Below are 23464 nucleotides of genomic sequence, written 5' to 3' on the forward strand. Positions count from 1 at the left end.
TAAGGACCATGTCAAAATAAAAGAGGGCCAGAGTACTGCAGAATCTTCACAACTGTGATAGCAATCTGAAACCAACCTCAATTGTGGCATTAAATGAGATTCTGAGACACACTGCTGCTCCCAGATAACTAGATTAGGATGATTGTTGATGTCACCCAAGTCTGTTGTTTTAAATAACCGATTCAGAGGCTGGTTTGCATAGACTTGGCCTAGTTACTACACCTTGCCCACACATTCCGCTGAACTAGGACTTTCAATCAAGCCAGCGACCCAGCTAAGCCGTAGCGCGGGGGATTGATTTTCAGAGAGTCTTGATCTTGCAATGAGCTTTTGCTACAGTGGGTGGAAACCAGTTACTTTCTGGTGTGTGAGAATTTGTGTTTACAGTTTCATTCCTCTTGGAAAATATGCTTAAAATCATTCATCCTCCATTCCCTTCCTTCTGGTCTACAATGCTCCTAGCAACCGCAAGGGAATAAACAGACCCAGCTTCTAGTCAGAGAAATGGTGCCCAAATCTGAGGCATATTTTTAATTTATAGCTCTGGGCATGAACATGTTGACCTAGCAAGACATGGGCTTAAATGGTGCCCCAACAGCAAACAGCAGAAATCATTCTTGTTGTTTCCATGGCTGTGGAGGGCTGGCTGCATCTTCAAAGCATTTTCAAGTCCACACGTAACTAACTTGACCTGAGACCCTCAAAATCATCAAGGCTCCTCTTCCTGCTTTGCAGCACTCAATGCACACCTGTGGCTTTGTACCGCTAACAACAAGAGCCGCCCAGCAGATCCACACCTGTGACTCATCTGCTTTTCTTCTGGCTGCACTTGGTACCTAAATCCACAGACAAAGAGGAGAGGCAGCGCTATTCTGCTCCTGAAGCACAGACTTCCACGGTGCTGCAGGCAATAGCCAAACAATTAACACCACATCTAAAGGGAAGAAAAATCGGCTCTCCAAATGGCTTTGTAACATCAGTTACAAGGGGACTAAAGGTAGACTCCTTTGATGATGGGGGGAAAAAGAATACACAGAAGGCTATTTACATCTCTTAAATCCATCGATGTTTACCCAGTACAGACAATGTGCTCAGCTCAGTGCTAGGCACTGTGGGTAAGACCAAAGGAATAGGAAACATCCCTGTGTACTCAGAGCTCAGTTATCTGCAGTAAAGCTATGGAAGTGGAAGTAATGGAAGGAGCCCGCCAGTTAACGAGGGAAACAACCATCACAATGGCCATATACTTTATTTTAAGAAGAGTTGTAGATTGGAAAAGCTTGGGGCAGAAGATTAGAAATAGCAGGAGAATGAGTGTCCTAAAAGCTCTACAACTGAGAAATGACAGCTGGAAGCAAAGAAGGGAAGAACGGGGAGGAAGCAATAGCTTTTTTTTTTCTTTTTAAAGAGAAGACCCAGAACTCACTAAGTACAATAGCCTGGGGCTTTTCAGTGCTGGGGCAAAGGGTCCCAAACACGTCAACAGGCCTTGAGGCATGTGACAATGAGGACAGTTACAACTATTCATAGCCATCCTCTCATCAAGCTGTAGTTACATTATGTTCTACTTCCTGTGCTTAAAAAGGCAGAGGGTGATGTTCAGTGGTCACTAGTTAGAAAGCTTTCTTCCAAAAAGAGTTAATTTAAGTTTGGGCACTTAAATGAATAAACTTAGTGGAGTAGAAAATTGATTTACGTGCAACAGCAGCTTATTTCCCAAACTCGGGAGGTAAACTTGGCTTCTCCTTCACCATATCACCCAAACAGATTCCCAAGCCCTGTCAATTCTTTGCCATGGCCACTAGGACTGTCCTGCTCAGGATTGTCATGTCTACCTGGACGCGATGGCTCTCAATGGCCTGTAACTTCTCTTCCATCCAGCCTCGCCATGGCCTTCACTTGGTGGCGCCGTCTTTGTAATGTGATGCTGTCACTCATGCATAAAACCCTCCAGCGAGCCTGAAGGAGGTATACCTCAGGATGGCCTTCAAGATCATTCACAACATGACCTAGTCTACTTCCCCAGTGCAGTCTCCCAATACACCTTATCTACCAACACTGCATTTTGTGCCTTCAAGTGTTCACACCGCATTTTCACACCCCTATGCCATTGGGCATGCAGCTCCCACTACCCAGAACGCACCTCACCGGTGGTCTCACCATAGCTGCTGACATGCCCCATTCCAAAGGCCACACTGAAATGCTGCCACTTTTAGGGTGCCTTTCCTAGTGAATGAATCATGGCCTCTCCACCCCTCCACCACACTCAGCTTCTGCCTCACACTAGCCCCCAGGGCATCAAGCTATGGGATGATGAGAAGGCAGGGGGTGGGGTTTTCTATGGCAAGACCACTAGTTCCTTCAGCCAGCACCAGCCCATGCCTCCTCTCTGCTTCCCAGATCCTCCTTCAGCCCATGTCCAGGGACACTCCCTACCCCTGCCCCAGGCCTCGGCAGGCACAGGGTGCCAGACCACATGATGACAGAGCGTTTGTGTGCAGCTCACAGCTGGACCGGTAGCCAATGGGCCCTGAGGAGGTTGAGGATTTAATCACAGTAATAGCTCAGCGTAGCTAGTCTCACCCCATTATGGTCAACTATTTACAGCATGTCAAAACCCAGCCCCCTGCAAAGCTACTTCATCTGACCCACATATTTGTCCTTTTGTAAAAATGTGTATAAAACCCCAGTAACTGGTTCACCAGAAATGGCCTGGGGGGAGGAATCTCAAATCTCTCCATTTCTTTCTTTCTTCCTTTCTGTCTAAAAGGCCCAAGCATGAAGTCAGGAGAACTTCAGCCCACTCTGGAACTATATGTTATGAATGAAGTTTCAATTAGGGTTGTATTCTTGATTGGTGCCCTTACCCGAGTGGAGGGTTTCAACAAGGCCTCTCTCCCATAGAACAAAACCATCCTTTTTGCCTTGTCAAAGCAAAGAGTTCCTGGCTTTGGACCATGACCCATGGCCTAGCTTTGTTTTTAAGGACTATACACTCACACCCACCCCACCACACATACCCCCTCCAAGAGAGAGGGCACTTTACTGTGCAACAGTTGCATTTTTTCATCTTTTAAAAAGATACCATTATTACTTTGTGAAATCAGATTGGGAATCTGCCTGCCTATGTGATGTGCCTCCTTTGGGCACCCTTCTCCTTCCAGCTACTGCAGGGGATGCAGGTTATTCCCAGTCCTAGATCCCCCAGGTAGCCAGAGCACCTGGACAGCACTGCAAGTGGCCTCTGACCACTGCTTTGCCCCCCACCCTACCCGACCCCATGCTCCCTCTTAGGGCCGGCTGTGCAGCAAAGTCTTGGAACAACAGGATCCCAGCAACATCCTAATGGGTCTCTAGCTCTCATAACTCAGGTGCCCTGGCAACTTTGTAAAGGGATTTCAGTACATGCTTTGTAGGATTTCCTTGTCATAGAGCTAACCCTTTTGCTGTTGGAGACTCAGGACAAGCACAGATGTCCATCCTTGGAGGGGCTTAGAGGGACCCTGCAAAAGATGCAAATATGGGCTGACCGGAGGGCATTCTCCCTGCTGTGAGTGTGGGCCAGCGGGTGGGAGGCTTTCCCTTGCCATCACGGGGACAACTCAGGACACTCGCTTGGGAAATCAGCAAAGAGGCAGAACCAGGCTCCTGGGATGAACCCAGAGGTCTCCTTTGATTCTTCTCTTTCCCTGCCCCATCCCCCCAGGCCCACCTCGACATCCTGTAGGTTCTAGTTCCGAATAACTCTCTATGCCTTTCCTGTCCCTTCACCCCCCACCATGGTCATGTCACACTGTTCCTGGAATGAAACTGACATGGTCACCCCAGCCCATGGGGTCCCAGGCGGTCCAGTCCCTCACATGTCTCCAGTCTCTCATCTTAGGCCACGTGTCCCCCGGCCTCCTGTGTTCTGCCTCCTTCCCATTCCTCAGCCACGTCAGCCCCTCCTGCCTCATCTGGCTCAGCCCTGGCTTCTTCTCTTGCAGGTCTCCTTCAAGCACGCCTCCTCAGAGAGGCTTCCTCTGACCTCCTGTCCACGCTCGCTGCCCTGCCTCCTCCCTCAATCCCCCTATCACGTCGCCTTGTTGGTTTTGTACAGCAGTTCCCACAAGCTGCACTGATTTTTTAAATTTGCTTGTTGCTTGTTTACGAACCATGTCCCCTTTCTGGAAGTGCAAAGATAGGGACCTTGTCACCCGGTGCATTACTGTTGTCCCAGCGTGTGGCACCACAGCAGGCTACCCCTAGCAGGAGTTTGGTAAATATCTGTTTGAATGGATGAATAAATAAGCTTCACCATTTGAAACAATAGCCCATGAACTAACCAGGTAACTGGGCGGTACACAAAGATGTGTGTGTTGTTCACCAGGAAAGTTTGAAAATAATTTAAATAGCCAACAAAAGAGGATTGCATAAATCAATGCTTCAGCATTATGAATTATTGAATGCTGTTTAACAAGGATGAGTTAGATATTCCAAGCATTGACATGGAAAGGTGCCCAAGATACTCTAAGTGAAAAAAGCAGGTTATGATATGCATAAGCATGATTTCATTTATGGTAAAAAAAAAAACAAAACAACCAAGAAAACCTGTAACACTAAATACCATGTTTATATGTACATAAAAATCTTAAATGAAAGAGGGAATGAGGGAAAAGAGAAAAGATCATCTGGAATCGATACCTATAGTTTTAGACTGTTATCTTTGGGGTAGGTGGTATAATGAGGTATTTTCATACACTTCTTTTTTGGCTCATATTTTTTGATTTTTAAATAATGAACATATATTGCTTTTGTAATAAGAAAGAAATAAGGGTGGATTTGAAATGAAGAATAATCTTCCGCCATCCGTATTCACGGCAGCCACCGAGAAGAAGCTACTACTGGAGGGGCTGAGGGAGCCAGACCGGCCAGGAGCCTGTCATCATGGTCCCCCGGGGCAGGCGGGGGGCGGGGGGGGGGGGGAGGCAGAGGTGGGGCTGCAGGGAATAATTATTCTCACCCCATTTTGAGCCTGCTTCAGAGAAAATACACTTGTTAGATAATAAAAACAGAAGCCTCCAGGCATATTTCCCTCCCACAGAGAAAGACCAGCTGTGGCTCTCTTCCACATTATTCACCCCATTGCTGCCTTCCACCCTGGGCTCTGCACACAGATCACACACACACGTTTGCATAAAGGACCCATCTGCAAACTCTGGACACCTGTAAACTCAGCTCTAGCCCCTGGGGAGTCAGAAGAGCCAAGGGGGCACTGGCTCCAGCAGACCCCTTGGAAATGCTTGGAAGAGGATCCAAAATCTGATGCCTTCTCCAGCAGCTGCCCACACAGGTGCTAGAAAGCCTTCGGACAATACTGTGGCAGTGGCTCCAGAAGCATCCCCAGGCTGCATGCAAGGAGGGAGGGATAGATGCTATACCCATTCTGTCTCAAGTCTGAAAGCTTTTGGTGTAGCCGTAGCTAGCAAGGCATTTTAAGCGGTAATTATAAATCAGTGGTAAGGTCAAAAAACCAATCTATAGTTCTCGTGAATTAATTCAAAATGAAATTTTATAGGGACAGTGCTGTGCATGACCAGGGACAATTCTCTTTGCCAGAGCTCTGGGCTTCAGTTTTATCATCTATACAAGTAGGAGGCCAGACCAAACATCCTCCAAGGGCCCTGCAGGGCTGATGGTCTGTGGCTCTGGGATTTGAGGGTCCCTCTTTAGAAGAGACAAAATTCATCCCCAGGCTCTAAAGGAGGCCCATCAACTAGAGCAGTGCCCCTGTTACTGTTCTCAGCAAGGAAGAGATTCTCCATAGGGGAATGGTATAGGCAGGGTGGTCTTCCTGGTGGAGGTGAAAGCTGAATTGTGCTTTGAAGAATGGGTCAGATTTACAAACTGGAAATGGCCTCACACAGTGATTGATCCAAGGTACTGTCACTCTGGACCAGCCCGAGGGCCCCAAGAGCCCTTCTCAGGAGAGGGACATAACTGGGGGAGGAAGGGTTTCCAGGGCTCAATAGGTTTCTTTTTAAGAACATACACCCTACCATGCAGCCCCAGAAAGTGATGTTTGCAAAGCTGAACAGCCACAGAGGGTGATGCCTTCTGAATCAGGAGGGAAATCAGGAGCTAGGTCTATGCAAGGAAGAAGTGTAGAGCAGTACAGTGGTTCTCAAAGTAGGCCAGCATCACTTGGGAGTCTGTTAGCAGCAGAATCTCAGGCTCAGACCTACTGAATCCCAAACTCTCGAGGTGAATCTACTGATCTGCATTCTTACAAGTCTTCCAGGTGATTCTCATATAGGTGATGTTTGAGAACCAGCGCACTAGTGGAAGGCAGGAAAATTCTGGGATCAGAAGGCCAGGGTTCGAATCCCAGCCCTAGCCACTGGGTTTCCTCTGCAATCCACTCAACCTCCAGTCAGTTTTCCCTTCTCTAAAATGGGGTCTGTTAATTCCTTCCCGGAAGGACTGATGCAAAGATGCACATGGTTAATATATATAAAGTGGCTAGGATAACAGCACGCGTAAAACAATGATAAAATTCACATGGGAAAAATCATGAGAAGGAAGCTTAACAAAGTGATGGCGATGGGTGGCTGCTGATTCCTTTCTCCTCATCTCTATTTCCTAAGCTGTTCATGGGGGCAGTTATGATACTAGCAAAGCAAAAAACCCCATTGACATTGTGGAGTAAGAGTCCACATTTGGAGTCTTCAGGACTGGATGGCTGTTTGCAGGGTGAGGAGCACACCTCGGCTGCACGCTACAGCCTCTCCCAAGACTTGGGACGGGGGGGGGGGGGGGGGGGGCTCAAACACCGGCAGCCACCATTCCCTGGGCTCACGTGGAGAGGATAGATCTTGAGCTCATCAGTGAGGGACCAGGATCCAGCTGGGTGTGTGTGTATGCATACATGTGCCCAAGTGCAGGCTTAAGTTGGTGAGCAGTAAATGTCCACAACCGTTAACTCAATGAGTTGGTCATTTGTTCCAAGCCCCCTTGTTGTGCATATGTGGAAGCTGAGGCCCGAAGAGAAGAACTTGCCCAAGCAAGATTATACCTTGAGTGAACAGCAGAGTCAGGGAGAGACTCAAGCCTGGGCTCGGAGGGGGAGCACAGAACTTTCCATGTATTACCTGGAAAGGTGCCTTGATGGGAAAGTGGGGTATCCGGGAAGTGAATACTGAAGCATTTGTGGAAGCTTTGCTGGTTCCGTCGGGGGAGCCAAAGCCCTCAGACCATGCCTTGCATCTTGTGAACTCTTCAGGGTATGCTGGGCTCCTGGGATTGGGTGTAAGAGGGGACCCTTCTTCCTAATTCAGCCATACATTCTTGCTTACACTGAGTACAGATCTCAGCCCAGGTAACGTAACATAATATGTGTGAGGGGTGTGGGAGGCAGAGCAGATTGCCCTTCTTGAACCCAGGACAATTATAACCCAGATGCGCTCTGGCGATGGCAGTTACACACAGCAGGTGTGTGGTCATTGTTGGTGTGGGGACATAAGAGGAGAGGAGATGCACGTACCCCTCAAAACATAAGACAGGCTGAAGTGATCATCGAATCCAAGGAAAATCGGATGGACACTGGGTAAAACCAGAAAAATCCTCTGCCCATGTCAGACCCTAAACACCTCAAAAACATTTCTAGAGCAGCATGGGCCTCAAGTCCCAAAGCTCACATGCAAGGGACAGAGAAAGATGCAACAACCCGTCCCAGAGCGACTTGTTCCTTGCCACTTCTGCCCACGCAGACTCCCCCAGACGCCGTGCACCTCACCATGCCAAGGCCTCCTGCAGACACAGCCAAAAACTCCTTCCTCTGGATAGCTGCTGTCATGGGGGAGGCCGAGCGGCAGGTGCTTTGTCATTAATCCATCAGCGGCGACGGCCTGCAACGCTCCATCGGGGTGTGACACATTTCAACACCAATCAAGAAATGAGCCTGCGAGCATGCTGATGGCTAATCAAGGCTCCAGACAGGGACGCACTCGGGCACGCTTGTTAATGGCATTCTCTATTAAACTGGAACCGCCCAGGTATAAAATAGCTGCCCTGATAGGAGCCTCCATGAGCACAGGAAGATGGGCAGGTGGACAGCTGATGGGCTTCCAACATTGTTTTACTTAACTACAACACGCCAGACTATTCCTGCAGAACAGCTTCCAGTGTTTAAAAATATGTCACAAAACTGACATCAAAGACCTCACGTGTGAACCAACAGGATTTTACGTTTTTATCTTTAAATATTTCCCAGTAGGTGAATTACCCAAATTAGTCAATAATAGAACCCAAAATGACTATGTTTAGCCAATTGAGTGTGACACCAAAATGCCTGACCGCATGAGCCATCTCTCCCTCAAAGCCATTTTTAACGTGACTGTCCACAGGCGCTGACAGGCTGCAATTTTGCTGTGATGATGGAATGCTGCCACAGAAGGTTACAAGCTCATAAACATGCATGTGGACATAAGGGACATGCCAACCCCCACCCATGCCTCACACAGAACACAAAGTTATCATGAATGCCTACAAGTTGAAAAAATGGTATTCCCGCCAATACCAATTTTTCATCGGGATACATCATCCAGAGCACAGTTTCCCCCTACCAGAGACTTCCTGGCAGCCCAGGTTAAAGAAGTTACCCAGTAAAGAGTAATTTTTGACAGATTCATTCATTTCCTGTGAGAAGCCATATTGTGACATTTGCCTCCATTTTGGTGTAAATATAGAAAACCGTCAAAGTATCTGGCCCAGAATGTTCAACAGGACGTGACGCCCTTCGTAGAAGAGGCTCTCTCATGATTAGCCTGCTGTGTAATTAGCTGACACCTTTTTGTGAAATTTCAGGGGACCCTGAACTCCAGCTAGGTCCTTGAGTTTGGGAAAGAGTAGGGACCTTCAGAGGCCCCTCCAGCAGTCACCTCGCCCTTGAGGTACCTAATCAAGAGGCCTGGGTATCATTAGATAAATCACTTAACACCCCAAGTCTGTGTCTCCCTGTAAAAGGGTGACATTACTTTTCTGGTTAGAACAGAAACAGGCCTTGGAAAGTAATATTCTTTCTGGACAACACACACAGTCCTTTCAGAGGTCAGATTCTCACGTGCACCTCACCCCCATGCCAAGCTGCATCGCCCCCACTGGAACACAGAAGCTTCGAGAAGAGCTGTCAGCTGTAACTAGGCCCAGCTGTTCATCGAGATCCTGGCACAAAGAGCTGGCATCTCTGCCCTTTTCTGTCCTGGTTATCACTCCAAGCACTGCATTTGGTTCTCGGGCCATGCTTTCTGTAGGATGCGGATAAACTATTGCCCACAAAGTGACAGGTGACCAGGATGCTAAGAGGTCATGAAGAATCTGAGTGAAGAGCAGGAGAAGGAGAGGTTGTTGCTGGCTTAGTGGTTATTTGCAGCATCGGGGAGGGTCTCATCTCTGTGCACATCTGAAAGGATGTGTCCTGTGGCATGGGGGCCAGGTGTGCTCTGAGTGACCCCAGGGGGTGTAGAGAGACCAGAAACCAGAGTGGACAAGCTAGCAGAGGAGGCTTCGTCTGAAGGAACGGACAGCCGTGTGGGCAGCACGCTCCTGCCCCCGGACAAGACCAGCAGCGGCTGGGAAGTCACTTGCCAAGGGAGCCCTTGGGGAGCCTGAGAGTCAATGATTCTATAAATAATAGTACCTTGGATTGATACATTTGAGGATGGGCTGTGGCAGGTCAACCAACTGGAATAGATACAAATAAATGTCCCCGCAGGATGGGTCACAAAATACCTACAGAGCCAGACCACAGTGAAATGGTCTCTGCTGTTCCCGAGGTGAATCCTCTCTCCTGAACATCCCCTCCTCCCCAGCCCATGCGCCCCTCCCTCGAGAGCCTCTTGCCATGAGCCTGAGGCCATCTCCCAGGGAACAGGAAGGGCACTACCATCCTGTGATTGGTACCTTCTACATGGCACATACTCTTGAAGATTCCCTGCACACAGGAGACCCTCTTGGGCCACCACAAGGCCCTGGGCTAGCTCTTCCCACCTCTGGACTCCTGTCTTTTCCCCTATACAAAAAGAGAGCTGGCTTGGATGACCGGGGCCCCGGGGTCCTTCCAGCTCTCACAAACGGTGCGAATCCTGCCAGGCTGCAAATGTCCTGCGCCAAGTCATGTGACAGCCAGTTCTTGGAAATGACGTCGCCTGCCTCCTGTCCACCTGGTCTAATCTAAGGCAAGCTGGCAAAGCAGCTTAACTGGGGATTAGCCTCAGGATGCACCTTTTGGGGTTGCTGTTGGGGAGACACACTTCATCAGTGGCTACAGAAATGGGGCTTGGTCCTGCTGCCTGCCTGGGGTTTTCCTCTTTGAAGAATGCACTTTTCACTATGAGACTTAGTTTCAGGAGAGAAGAGGTAAAGTCAACACTGAAAAGTGCCCTGGCCTCTGGCTAGCTTTTGGCATTTGCAGTGGGGTCAGGCTCCGGGCCCGGGCAGGTGCAAAGTGGGCAGGCATTTGTCAAAACTCAGGAGAAACTACATACTCCATACCTCACAGGGCTGGTCCCTCCCCAGCCTCATGGCCCGCAGCTGGCCTCTCATCCCTGGCTCGTCCACCCTGCCGGGAGCTCCTGGGTTTTATGCCTCTAGATCAGCCATTTCCAATCCTGTTTTTGACTAATGAACTCCGTTCACAGTAATCTGTAATTTCACAAACTCCCTACAATTAAAAAAAATCATTTTATCATTTTTGCATGGCTTACAGTAAAAAAGACTTTTAGTTAAATATTTTATATGCGTATATTATTCAAAGATTATATTAAATGAACATTAAAAGACGATTTTTAATAACGTCCATTATATATAAGGACACATTTCAGCATTTTCCCATTTAACAAGTTATACACAACATTTCATTTCCTTTAAATTAGTTGTGGAAGGCAAGACTGATTTGTTGACAAATAAAAAACGACATTTTGGTTCTGGGACCAACATATATTTAAAACATAATTGAAACTTAATTATGTGCGTCAGCTTCAGAAATAGATAGAAACTGTTGCGGTGACCTGATCTTTAGAATTCTTGCATTTTGAGCTTAAGAAAAATCAACTGCATTATTTTTGTGATGTTCATGCTATCTAAATGATAAGGTAAAGGAGGATTCAGACAGAGCTGTAAGTTCTTCAAAATAACACATTGCTGGCAATAATTTTTTCCAATCAATGAAAAGACAAGCTAGTGAAATTATCTCTGTGTTTTCTGTACCCGCCCCCCCCCCCCCCCCCCACCAATTTCCTTCTCTCTTCCTCTCATTTAATGTACTGAAGACAGTTAGATGACCTAAATAAGAACTCGGATCAGATGAGCACAACTTATGTATCTAGAAAAAATGCCTTTGAGGCAAATTTGCAGAATTATCATTCTTCGACTCCTCATTAGCTTGGGGAGGTTCGACATAAATGTTCTTTATGTTTCCTGTCTTTGTCACTTTTTATAGCCAAAGAGATCCACTTTGGCTATAAATGAAACCATATATGACAAATAATAAAAACAATTTAAAAGTATATAGCAGTCAAAGTGAACCAAATTGATAAACCGATCGGTGACAGAGTAATGAACACAGCTGCCTAGTCCCCGCCAGGCACATTTTCATGTGACACACACACACTGTGCGTGCATGCACACTCACGCACATGCACACACACGCTCAGAGGTCTCGAAGCTCCATTTTAGGGAAAACTATGTAAATAACCATTTACTGGCTTTTAAAATATGTAATTCGAAACAAATGCATTTACCACGTTTAACAATGACAAGCCCCAAGCATTCATTCTAGAAGTCTCTTGGCTCTACCCATTTTGGGCTGGAAAAAGATAGGTGGGCGGTGCTTTTATTACCAGAAGATACAGCCTGTCCTGTAGGGAGCTGTGCATGGAAGGGCCAGCAAGTCAGGCCTGTGGGGGTGGGAAGGGTGGAGGGCTGGGAAGGAGGTGAGTGTAGCATGAGGGTCACATCAGTAAAGGCACTATATATGGTGAGTGGGAGGGGAGAGATCTGAGCGGTGGTCTAGACCAGGAAACTTGCAGGACGTAAGAGGCTCCAGGAGACTTGGGGAATGCATCTTGGGGATGTGATATGTGGGATCCCTGGCAACCCTTCTGAGGAAGCCCGTAACCAAGCTCCCATGATTCTTCAGGAGAGAGATGTGCTGTTGTTTTCTGTGCATCACTGCTATAGACTGGGGCCATATAGGAGGGGGGAGCCTAGGCGGCTTGGGTTACCTGCCTAGGATATTCCAGGCTGGAGAAAGAGCTCAGGGGGTGCCTCTGAGCACAAGCCACTACCCAGGAGGTAGAGATGTTCCAACCTGACACTCCCTGTGCACCACACGCCGATTAGTGAAAAGTTGGATGAGGTTCCCATGAGCTCCCCCTCCCTGTCCCAGGCAAGGCCTCTCCTGACTGACCCCACTGCCAGTAATAGACCCACCAAGCTGTGGTGGAATCAAACACTCCAGAAATCCCTGACGCCATTCTCCTTCAGGGGAACAGGCGTCTAGACTCCTTCTTTAAGCTGCTTGGGAATTTGAGAGGAAAAAGCAGTGACTCTGCAGCTGCTTAAGAAATTCTCAAAGAGGATTGAATGCAAGGGCCAACAGAGCCCCGGAGCACAGCCAGCGGGGCAGGAGTCCTGGAGGCCCCCAGGGGACTGAGGTGAGGCTCCTCGCTCAGCACACACCACCTGGACAGCAGGCCCCAGAACAGGCCCACCCAGCCCCAGCCCCAGCCCCGTAGTTAAGGGGAGTCACAGGGGCTTTCACATTCCCAGAGAGAAGAGAAACAATGAGCAGGTGGGCGAAAACCACTTCTCCCGACGCAGCTTCTGGGGGAACACCTGTGAAGCCAGCCAAAAGCTCCACCTCGGCTGGGCCTGCGGCTCCCCCAGACACCCCTCCCAGAGCAACCTCAGACACCCCGGGCTCGGGCGTGGGGTCCTCCTCCCACGCGTGGCTTGATTCAGGGGGGAGCTCCCTGGTCCTCCCCCACCCCGCTCAGCGGGTGCGGCCGGGTCCTGGGGAGAGCGACACCCCCTCATTGCTGAGCGAGCCCCACGAGCCCCAGGCCACGGCGGCCTCTGGCCCAGCCTCCAGGTCCCCGAGGCCAGCCCCCCGCGTCCTGGAAGAAAAACCTCAGCACCCATTCATGGGCTGCTTTTGTTGAATGACTTGAGTTTTTCATTTTCTAAGAAACAGGGACATAAATGGCTTGTTGGCATTTTACCGACGGAGTGTGGGCGAGTGCCTGGATCCCTCGCAGGCTTGGCGCTGAGCGGGAACCAGGGGCCTGCGGGAGGGAGCAGGCGACACGTGTCAGGGCCTCCAGGGGCACCCCTGCCTGCTGCCTGCCTACCCGCGGGCACGTGCATACACACACAGACACACAGACACATACAGAAACACACAGACACAGAGAGACATGCACAGACCACACACACATACAACACACGCACACAGACGCAGACACACACACAATACATACAACACAGAGACATACACACAATACACACATACACAATACACAGACATACACAGACCCCACACACACAACACAGAGACACACATACATGCACGCACAACACAGACACATACAGAGACATACACAAACACACCATACACAGAAACAGAGACATGGAGAGACACGCAACACAGAGAGAGACATACACAGACACAGAAGCACACAAAGACACAGACACACAACACACATACATACAACACAGAGGCAGACAAACATACAGACACAAAGGAAGAGACACACATAACACACACAGACACAGAGACATATACCACATACAACACAGACACAAAGATACACACAACACACACAACAGACACAGAAATATACACACACACACAGATGCAGAGACACACACAGACACCAGATACTGACACATCCTTACAGACACACAGCCATAGAGAAACACAGATAGACACATTCATATACAGAGAAACACAGAGACACACAAACACACATACTGCCATGCTTACAGACACACACAGACTCACACAGAGATAGGCGTCACTATATAGAGACACACACATTCACACTCTTCTAGAACTTTCTTCCTAACACTCAGGGCAAGCAGAATGTACTTTGGACCAGGAACCCTTCACTTCCTCCCCCAAGGAGAAGGCAGTTTAGGCAGAGGTCAAGAAGAGAGGTGGTGAATGGCGAGAATCTTTTTTTTTTTTTTTTTTGGAATGACGAGAATCTGACCTCGGTTTACCTGCCCTCCCTGTGCCGACCAACTATTTAATTGGGAGAGAAGCAAATGTGCCTTCAGCAGTGGACCAAGCAGAGATCACCACAATGCAGGCCACCCCAAAAGATGGCAAAGAACAGGCCCCAACAGTTGTCTGGTATACAACAGACATCAAGGTTTCTAGGAGTTCAGAGACTCTGGGGTAGGATGGAAAGAACATTGGCCAAGGGTCCTGGGGTGGACTCGCACCTCGGCTGCCCCACAGAGGGAGGCATTGAACTTTTCAGAGCCTGTTTCCCTCTCTGCAGTGGGGGAACACAGGGCTACCTAATTCCCAAAGGGAAGTACTGTGAGGGCTGGATTAGGTGAGGGAACGCTAATGAAAGCCCCCATATCAGGGCCTGGTCCAGCCTCTGCATGGTCTTTGTCAAGGACTAGAAGAGAATGAGGAACTGATGGGCTTCATAAGGCCTGGGGTCCATGCTGGGATGTGAAGGCTGGCTACGGTTTAGGTGGGCAGATGGCCAGAGCAGGAGTTCTATACATGCCACCCATGGAGCCTGCTCCACCCTGCTGGGGGATTTGGCCCCAGAAGCCGTTCCTGGAGGAACAGGTGGACACAGACAGGACTCTAGATGGCAGTGACCGAAAGGCAGTCAATACACAGTCCAACAGGCTCTCTATGGAGATGCCCAGGCACAAACTGCTCTGCCCAACTAGCAAAGCCCATTGGACCCCCATCCTGTAGCATTCTCACCAGAAAACACCCATGATGCATCAGCAGATTGCAGGAAGGAAACCAAGATCGGAAAGGCAAGGTGGGCACTCAGAGGGTAGCAGTCACTCTCTGGGCAGCGCCTGGGATGAAGGCACATGAATGCCCTCTTGGTGCCAGGGAGGATGCCAACGGATGATCTGGTCCTTGGAGCCAGCCAGTCTTGACTTCCTGTGGGATTCTGACTCGCCTAAGTGAGCCTCTGATCCTCGTAGCCAGAAGGGGGAGAGATAGCTATAACACAGTTTGGGGGGAGCAAGGAAGGCAGGATACCAGGTGTTGAGGGGCAACCAAAATGCTGGGTGAGTTCCAATCCTGGACAGGTCCGAATGGCTCAGTTGGCTTTCATTTCATAGAGTGTGGGGGAGTCCATGAGGGTCAGTGGGTGGGAGCAGACAGGAGGGGACATAGTTGTCTGGCCCAGAGCACCCCAATGGTGGGCCAAGGCAATGGCTAACCTGTGCTGCCATACAGGTCACCAAGAGTAGCCTGAATCTCTGCGTGTGGAAAAATATTTTCTTCTGCCCGTGTTCCATGAGGTGAACAAAAGGGGAAAGTGCTGATCTAGCCTCTGTGACCTGTTTTATATAAGGCCCCTGAGGCTCACAGAGAAGGGAGCTGTGGAAAGTTGCCCAGTCCGTCAAGAGCCAGCCGGGATGAGGAACCCAATCCTGGAATAACGGACAGGCCTCAAATCCTTTCCTCTCCATGGAAGACTCATGAGCCAGTATGAGAACATTCTGAATAAGAAAACGTCAACATGCAAAAGCTGGCCGCCTCCCAAAGTGCAGCCCGACCAGGGGGACCACCTCAACTCTGCTCAAATGCGCCGCCTTGGGCACCGAACCGAAAGCTCCTCATTAAAGCCATTCGTATCCTGAAGACTAATTTTGCTCAACATTTTTTCAGGGAAAGGGCAATTAAAAATCTATCCTGAATGGAATGAAGACATATTTTTAGAATGAGATGGAGAAGACTCCCTGAAAATAACATAAAACGTCCAAGTCCACAATGATTAAAAGGACATAAATCAGCTGTGTGCTCTAAGGAGTCCCAGCGCTGGGCCATTCCCCAGAGCCACAGGAAGAACAGCCTCAGGGGGCCCGCCTGGGACACTGCCAGCCCCCTTACTCCCATACCCAGAGCTGGCTTCTTGGCTCCCATCATGCACAGTGCAACAGGGCCGGGGGTGGGGGTGGGGGTGCCGATGCCACATGGTCACACTGGTGCCAACGATCCAGCTACAGGCCGAGGCTGGGCTTCCCCAGACAGTGTGGGCAAGCACACCAGCCGGGGCCTGTGCCAAGGGAAGCACCTGGAAGGTCAGGGGTTTTCGCCTGGCCTTGGCCTTCCCTTGCTCCAGACACAGCAGAAAAAGAGAAAGCCAGAATAAAGGAAGAGAGCTTGTTCCGAGGTGGTTCAAGGATGAGGCCAGGATAGGCAGAATTCACAATTTCAAGTCACACATTACACTTCATGGAATCTCTTCTTTGTGGGTAACACTGGCCTGAGAATCTAGAAGCCTCGTTTCTGACTCCACCCATTGTAATTCGGTTTGGAGGACAATTTACTAGGATTTGTAAGCCTACGGTGCTAGGTTCTAAAAATACTGATGTGTAATATGGCAGGGAAGGAGGCAAAACAGTAGTCTTTCAACCTTAGAAAAGGGACCCACTCCTCTCTCCTCCTTTACCGTGGAAAGTTATCATCAGGCACACTGGGAAATACACGTTCCAACGAGCCAGCTTAGCATGGATTCTACGGGACAATTCGAAGGGGTAAGTGTTTATTAAGCACGTACTATGAATCGAGCACAGTGTTTTGTATTCTTTCTCTTGTGATCTTTGTAAGAGCACTGAAAAGGAAGGTATGGTTAGCCTTATTTCACAGGCTGAGAGGCAGAGGAGCCGCTGCTAACACAGTCAGTAAGCGACAGCACAGGTGTCCGCTGAAGGTGTGAAAGTAGTTCCCGGAGTTCAGCCATCCCCAGTACCCCACACTGGTTCCTGTTTAGCACAGGCTAAAATCTAATCAACAAAGAAAGTTCCTGTGTCAGCAACAGTCCGTGGAGGAGAAAGTGAATAGTAACAAATGCTTGATTACTGTAAACTAGCTCAGAAATGCCAGGGCACTAAATCATGCTGAAATCTAACATTTCCAAATGGAAGCACCGGATCTGCTGGCCCACCTCGGAGCTTCCCGGGTCCTTCCACAGGGCCATGGGTGACTTGTAGGAAGGATGTGCCCCAGGGCCCAACTGGGGAGCACCAGGTGTGGGATGCGTCCTCCCAAGGAGGTCCTAACAGAGCCCGTCCCCACTCTGTCCCAGGCTGGGGCCGTGGCCACAAAGACCAGAGGGGCTGTGGTCCGAGGGTGGTAATAGAGATGTCCAGAGCAGATGACCCTCACAGGGCTGGTTTCATGGACCTCCCGGCCAGCCATAGGAGCTGTGCTGAAGATATGGATTTAGAAACCATTATTTTGGGGAGTCCAGAACATTGCTTAAGAATATGTATAGCAAGAACAAAAATGGAGCCCCAAGAGTGGGGAGAAAAGTGAACCTGGACAGGACTCTGACTATGCATATTGCTGGCAATGTACTGAGATACTTGTGACTCCTGACAGACCACAGTAGATTAAAAAAAGCAAACTCAGGAAGAGTTTCAATAAATGCATAGCCAACCGATCTACGAGGTATTACTGAGGGCCGGGAACAACTCAAAGGACAGGGTGACATGAGCCTCATGGGCAGAAGAGGACGTCAGTTCTTCCAGGCCATGATGGAGAGTCCATGAAGCACCTCCTACATTTGTATGACTAGAGCCTAGACTCGAGTCTGGGGTCTGCCACCAACTCACTGGCCTTTTGCCAAAAGAAGAAACTGAGGCATGCAGCTGGAGAGGGTAACACAGCCTGTCCTGTCCATCCCAACAAGGGCCTGAGGAGGAGGGACAGGCACCAAATCCCACCCCCCAGGGTAAGGCCTGGGTTGCCTGGGTGTGTTGGCAGTAGTGGGGCTCTGTGTGCTTCTCAACCTGGGGTCCATCAATGTCTGTGACACAACAGCTTCTTTCCAGCCTCCAGGTGTGAGCAGAGAAGAAATAAATGAGGCTACCTGGGGGGTTAAGGATGTCCCCAGATACCTATTACCGTGATGGTGTACCTCCAGCAGCCACAAGAGCAGGTTCTCAGGTGTCCTGGGTTATTTCGGATCTGCATCTAGAAAGCTGTTCAGGTCAACCTAGTCATATCACCAATTCCTTATTGGCCATTGATTATGCACCTTATCCATGCTTTCTTAGTCACTGCTCTCCAGCACCAGGAGAAGGGAAGATCATTATCTTTATTGTACCTATAAGAAAACGGAGCCTAGAAATCTTTACGTCACTCCCTCAAACCTCAGCCAGTAAGTGGCAGGTGTGGGATTTGGACCCAGCTGTCTGGCGCCTAAGTGCATTGTAAAAACCCATGGTTCCCAGTTTTGTGGGTTTCACGGACAACTGAACTTCCCGAACATTTGGGGACAAATAATAGGCTGCCAACTTCATATTTTTCCAATTAACAATAATGTTTTAAACACCAACACCTTCAGTCCACAAAAGGAAAAACACGGTTACTGAGACACACATGCACACGCAGCCATACACCTACACTCGAGGAGGAAAGAGACATGGAAGAAAATCTCGTCGTTCCGTTTGTCTGCCACACCTGAACCCTTGTTCTGTGTCTGGGAAAGGGCAGACACACTCAACCTGCCTCACTGCACCAACCAGAACTGGACACACACTGTCAGTTAGAAACCAGCGAGGCCCCAAAGTGCAGATGGTGCAGCGTCAGAGCAGGAGCAGCGCCCGTCTGAGGCTGGTGGTGGTGGTGGCACAAGCTGGGGTCTGGCCTGGTGGGGCAGCAGTGGGGTCCTTGCTGGGTCAGGTCTGGGCATGACTGGTTGTCCTTTCTGGCGGTGTGGCCTCTGAGCCTGGTTCTCTATTCTCCTGGAGGCTCTGGGCTGCCTTACATACTTTTAATAAAATCCTTTTCTGCTTCAATTAGCCAAAATTGGTTTCTGTTGCTTGCTACTTAGAATGGTGACTGATAGAACATAATCTTAGAATAAAGGGCGGCACTTTACATGGAATATATTTAGTTCTATGAAAATCTCACCACACAGCATCCTCCCTTTCCTCCTTTTGTTGCAGACCAGTCTGTGTCGGGCAGGGAGGGACTCAGACGCTGGAGCTGGAGACTGCACTATTCCACTTCCCTACCTCCAGGGGTTAGAAACCAGAACCTGGAGCCCGCTGTGGGTTGTACCCTCTGCTGAAGCATCGCCAGTAGGTCCCTGCTGCCCCCTGGTAAAGTTTAAAACCAACCTCTCCAATCCCATCTCTGCTCTGCTCTCCCTCCAGGAACTCTGGACTTTAGCTAAGATGGTCCCCCCACCCCCATCTGCAGGATGCAGACAGCATATCCCCACTTCTCATCTTTATTCATACTGCTATCCACTCCTTGCCTCTTCTTTTCTGCATTTAAAAGTTGGGCTCAAAAAAATAAAAATAAAAATAAAAGTTGGGCTCATCTCTCCAGCCCTCCTGCTGCCCAGTTTCCCCAGCCCTCAGAGAGCTCTCTGCCTCCTGAGGTCTCTCAGTCTTATGGTCTCTGTTAATTCCTTGCTTTTTAGGATTTTCTTTCGAAGGGAAGGCTCAGGTAACACCTCGCCCCACAGCATCACCAGAACAAACACGTCTGCCGGCAGGACCCTCCAGAGCCACCCACCCTGCCTGCCCTGTCTCCCCACACCCTGCAGGCAGGGGGCTAACTGGCAACTTTGCTTGCTCCTCCGAGATCCACTCTGTCTTCTCTCTCTCTCGGTGAGATGGAGAACGACTCATCTCTGTGCTCCTCAGGAGCATCCTTCAAAGACAATTAAGTCCCTCCTCAGCCTATTTCTTCTGAAATGAAATTATCCCTAATCCTTTCTCCCGTCTTCAAGAGTCCTGTTTTCCGGTGCTTTAATGGAGTGGACTCCATCCGAGGAACACCACAGCTGGAAGGGCCGAGGGGCTCGCAGGCGCCTGTGAGAACAGCAGCCTCTTCTCCGATCACTTGTGAAGTGAAACTACCTGGCTGTTCACCGAGCCCGCCTCCAATTCAATCTATCTCTGGCTGATGCTGGCTCACCCACAGCTGGGCACCCAATCCTCACCTCGAACCTATGAGGAAGGGAAGAAGGATGGCTAGGGACACACTGAGGGCCCTGAATGCCACCTTCCCATGCTGGTCCCCTGGCTGGCTTTGGCACAGAGATGACCTCATCTGACCAAGTCGGTGCCAATGTGATTCTGCAGATGGATGATCTTTCCTTACCAGGGATTCCCCAGCACGAGGCCAAGGAGCTGCTCGATCCATTTAGTGGTGAAAGTGGTACCACTCTGCCACACCTCGCAGTTCACCAGGCCCCACACTCCGTAGTTCAACCAGTTCATTATATGCATCCCAGGCTTCACCTTCTCCCAAATAAAATGGAGAACTGCAGGCATTTTCTTGAAGGCAAACAAGAAAATTGCCCAAAGAACCAAGTAATCTTCAAATGTCAGAAACATCCAGTGCGTGAATCACGCTTAAGTAAGAGTAGAGGAATTTGGCAAAGTGACAAGCAGTGGTTTACAACATTAAAGGTGATTTGGAAGCAGTCAAATAGTCAGAGGCAGAAGCAGAAGGAAGTCCGAGCCAGCCCCAACCAGTCTTCCCCCTGACAGGCCCACCACCGGCCATTTCTCGGTTGGTCAAAGGGCACTCCTGCTGGGAGCATCTAGAGGCACAGGGACGTGATCCTGGGACCATTGCGGAGGGGTGGCGTCAGCCTCATCCGGCCACCAGAAGAGCTCTGCAGCATTGCCTTTGGCCCTCGAGCAGAAGAGACCTGGGCGTGTGATCATGCTGTGGCCTGGGCCTGGTATGCACCATCTTCTCCCTTCACCATATGCAGGATGGTTTATCTTCCAAAAGAACCTACAAACCTCTGTCATCCAGGCCCAGGTGCTCGGAAGGCCTTCCCAGATGCTTCTGGTCCACACGATCTTCACTCCCTCTCTCATCCCAGCTCTTGTGGTCGCCAGCCTCCTTCCCTCAAGACAGTGATGCAGTCCTGCAGTCTCTCTCCAGCCTTGGAAGGCAATTCGGATTTGACTGGTGTGGCACCATTTGTATATATGGGACAAGCTTTGCATGTGAGTCCACAGGCCAGTGATGCTGACCTCACTGCCTGATCGCCAACAAGCTTCTCGACTCCTCTCCTCCCCTTCTCCCCTCAACACCTACAACCGACAACAGGATTGGGAATTCAATAAAGAGCTGATAAGGAAATCATGAACACTGCATGGGACCCAAAGTCAGAACAATGCACGAATTTGTCTTTATTCCTTCTCTGAAATTCCTCAACTACTGACAAACTCCAAGCAGATCCATGTGTGAGCTGGTTACTACATGACCTCAAAATACCCCAGTCTTGGATCTGTTCAGAGGTGCTGGAGGAAGTGAGCCCCAGCTGCCTTAGGTCAGAGCCCTATGACATTTCCTAAGAAGCCTGGGAGTTAAGATCTAATGGGAACTAAAGGTCATTCTAATGAGAATGTGAGTTGGAAAACATCCATGACTTAAATTCTGGCTCTTCCAGAAGGTTATTACGTACTAGAGTGGGCCCATGCACAGGGCCTAAGTGATCAGAGAGAAACTTAACTTCCTTAGTTTTGCCAAAAGAGCCCAAGGAGCCCCTCAGAACAAATTACCCTAGACTACTGATGTCAGGAGCTGCTGTGTTCACATCTGGGAAGTCGAGAAGGCAAAACCAGCAGCACCTGTTAAGATTCCAGTCCAGGCTTTCATTTCTCAATGAAAGAAGAAAAAACAGGATATTTTTGTCTCCTCTCATCTCCTGACAGCAGGAATGAATGAGGCTGAGAAAAAGTCTCTGGCACATGCAACAAAAGGAAGTCTGGCCAACCTCACAACCCTGCCCTATCTGGACGTGCCCACCCAGACAGCATAGATGTCACACCCCATCTCCCTGGATCTAGTCCCGTTACCTGGGCCTGTCTATCCCAATCACACACACATTTCCCCAACACACATACAGTATACTCCAGGCATGGGTACCACTTCACAGTCCCCAAATACCTTCTCTTACTTGTTTCTTCTGCCCCCAATGCCCTGTATGTCACAATGCCACTCACCCTAGTCCTCCCCTAACTCTTCTGAATAGGCTCCTCCCTTGCCCAGCCTCATGGGACTTGGGATGTCCTATTTTAGCACAGTCGCATCAACACAATAATCCCATCTCTTCTGTTTGTCTCTTCTCCTAGACTGAGAGTTCCTTGGGAGGGGTATGACCAATGATGTTTTTTGTTTGTTTGTTTGTTTTTTAAAGATTTTATTTATTTATTCATGAGAAACACACAGAGAGAGGCAGAGACAGAGGCAGAGGGAGAAGCAGGCTCTTGCAGGGACCATGATGTGGGGCTCTATCCCAGGACACTGGGATCATGATCTGAGCCAAAGGCAGATGCTCAACCACTGAGCCACCTACGTGACCCCCAATCATGTTTTTTCACTATTTTTATCCATGTTTCTGAGCCTGGCACACAGTAGGTATTCAATAAATAACCACTGAATGTATAATTATAGAAATGATCTTGAATTGATGCAAATTTCATGTTCTTGCCTCATGCAACTAAATGATCAGGCAATGTATTTTAAGGCCCATCATTCAAAAATGAGGATCTGTAAGGAGGAAGGAAAGGCTCAGGAAAGAGGAGGCAGGAACAGGACAGACCCTGGCTCCATCAAACTACCCTGACACTTACTCCAACACATGGGACTTATAAGCCCAAAAGGCAAGCAAGAGTTTATAGACAGGACTGTTGACATGTGTGCTTTCTATGTGCTTGTGACCCTTTCACTGCCCCTAGCACTGACACAGCCAGCACGTGGTAGAGGGCACACAGGAAATCTCCACACCTAGGAAAATGTTACCTCTGGAAGCCAGAGCAACAGTAGTGAGAATCAGCAAGAGGTCCCAGGAAGACTGCGTCCAGCTGGCTGGCCCAATGGTTTATCCCTTAGCTCTAAGCCCCTTCTTACTCAACCCAGCCTGGGCAATTCCTCCAAATGTATGTCCCCTCTGAGCAAGAGCCAGGTCCAGACATTTAATTGCCTACCTGCCACCACTGCCATATCTCAGGAACCCTCCCACCTGGTTCTGAACAAAATTCAATCTTCTCCAGTACCCCTGAGCATTCCAGTGTTCCCTAAGACCACATTGACAGTGCCACCATCCAGCCACGCCTCAGGTCAGAAATTTCGGGCCACCCCTCTGCTTTACTTCCCCAAGGCCAACCCACCACCAAGGCCTGAAGACTCCACCATTTTTTTTTTTTTAAAGATTTTGTTTATTTA

The 23464-nt window shown here is 49.3% G+C and overlaps 1 protein-coding gene across 4 annotated transcripts in view; it reads right to left on the reverse strand.

Annotated features, from left to right (window-relative positions):
* The window catches only part of KLHL29 (kelch like family member 29), a 304459-nt gene that overhangs the window by 257320 nt on the left and 23675 nt on the right, over positions 1-23464 (reverse strand). For 2 of the 4 annotated variants that reach the window (XM_041756129.1, XM_041756130.1), the window contains exon 2: positions 10531-10699. The exons of the other annotated variants lie outside the window; for them this stretch is intronic. In XM_041756129.1, the coding sequence (XP_041612063.1) occupies positions 10531-10581 (51 nt within the window). In that variant the 5' untranslated portion in view covers positions 10582-10699. The remainder of the gene's footprint in view (positions 1-10530; positions 10700-23464) is intronic. 4 annotated transcript variants of the gene reach the window in all.

This window comes from Vulpes lagopus, chromosome 5 (assembly GCF_018345385.1).
Source record: "Vulpes lagopus strain Blue_001 chromosome 5, ASM1834538v1, whole genome shotgun sequence".
In the NCBI taxonomy this organism is placed as follows: Eukaryota; Metazoa; Chordata; class Mammalia; order Carnivora; family Canidae; genus Vulpes; species Vulpes lagopus.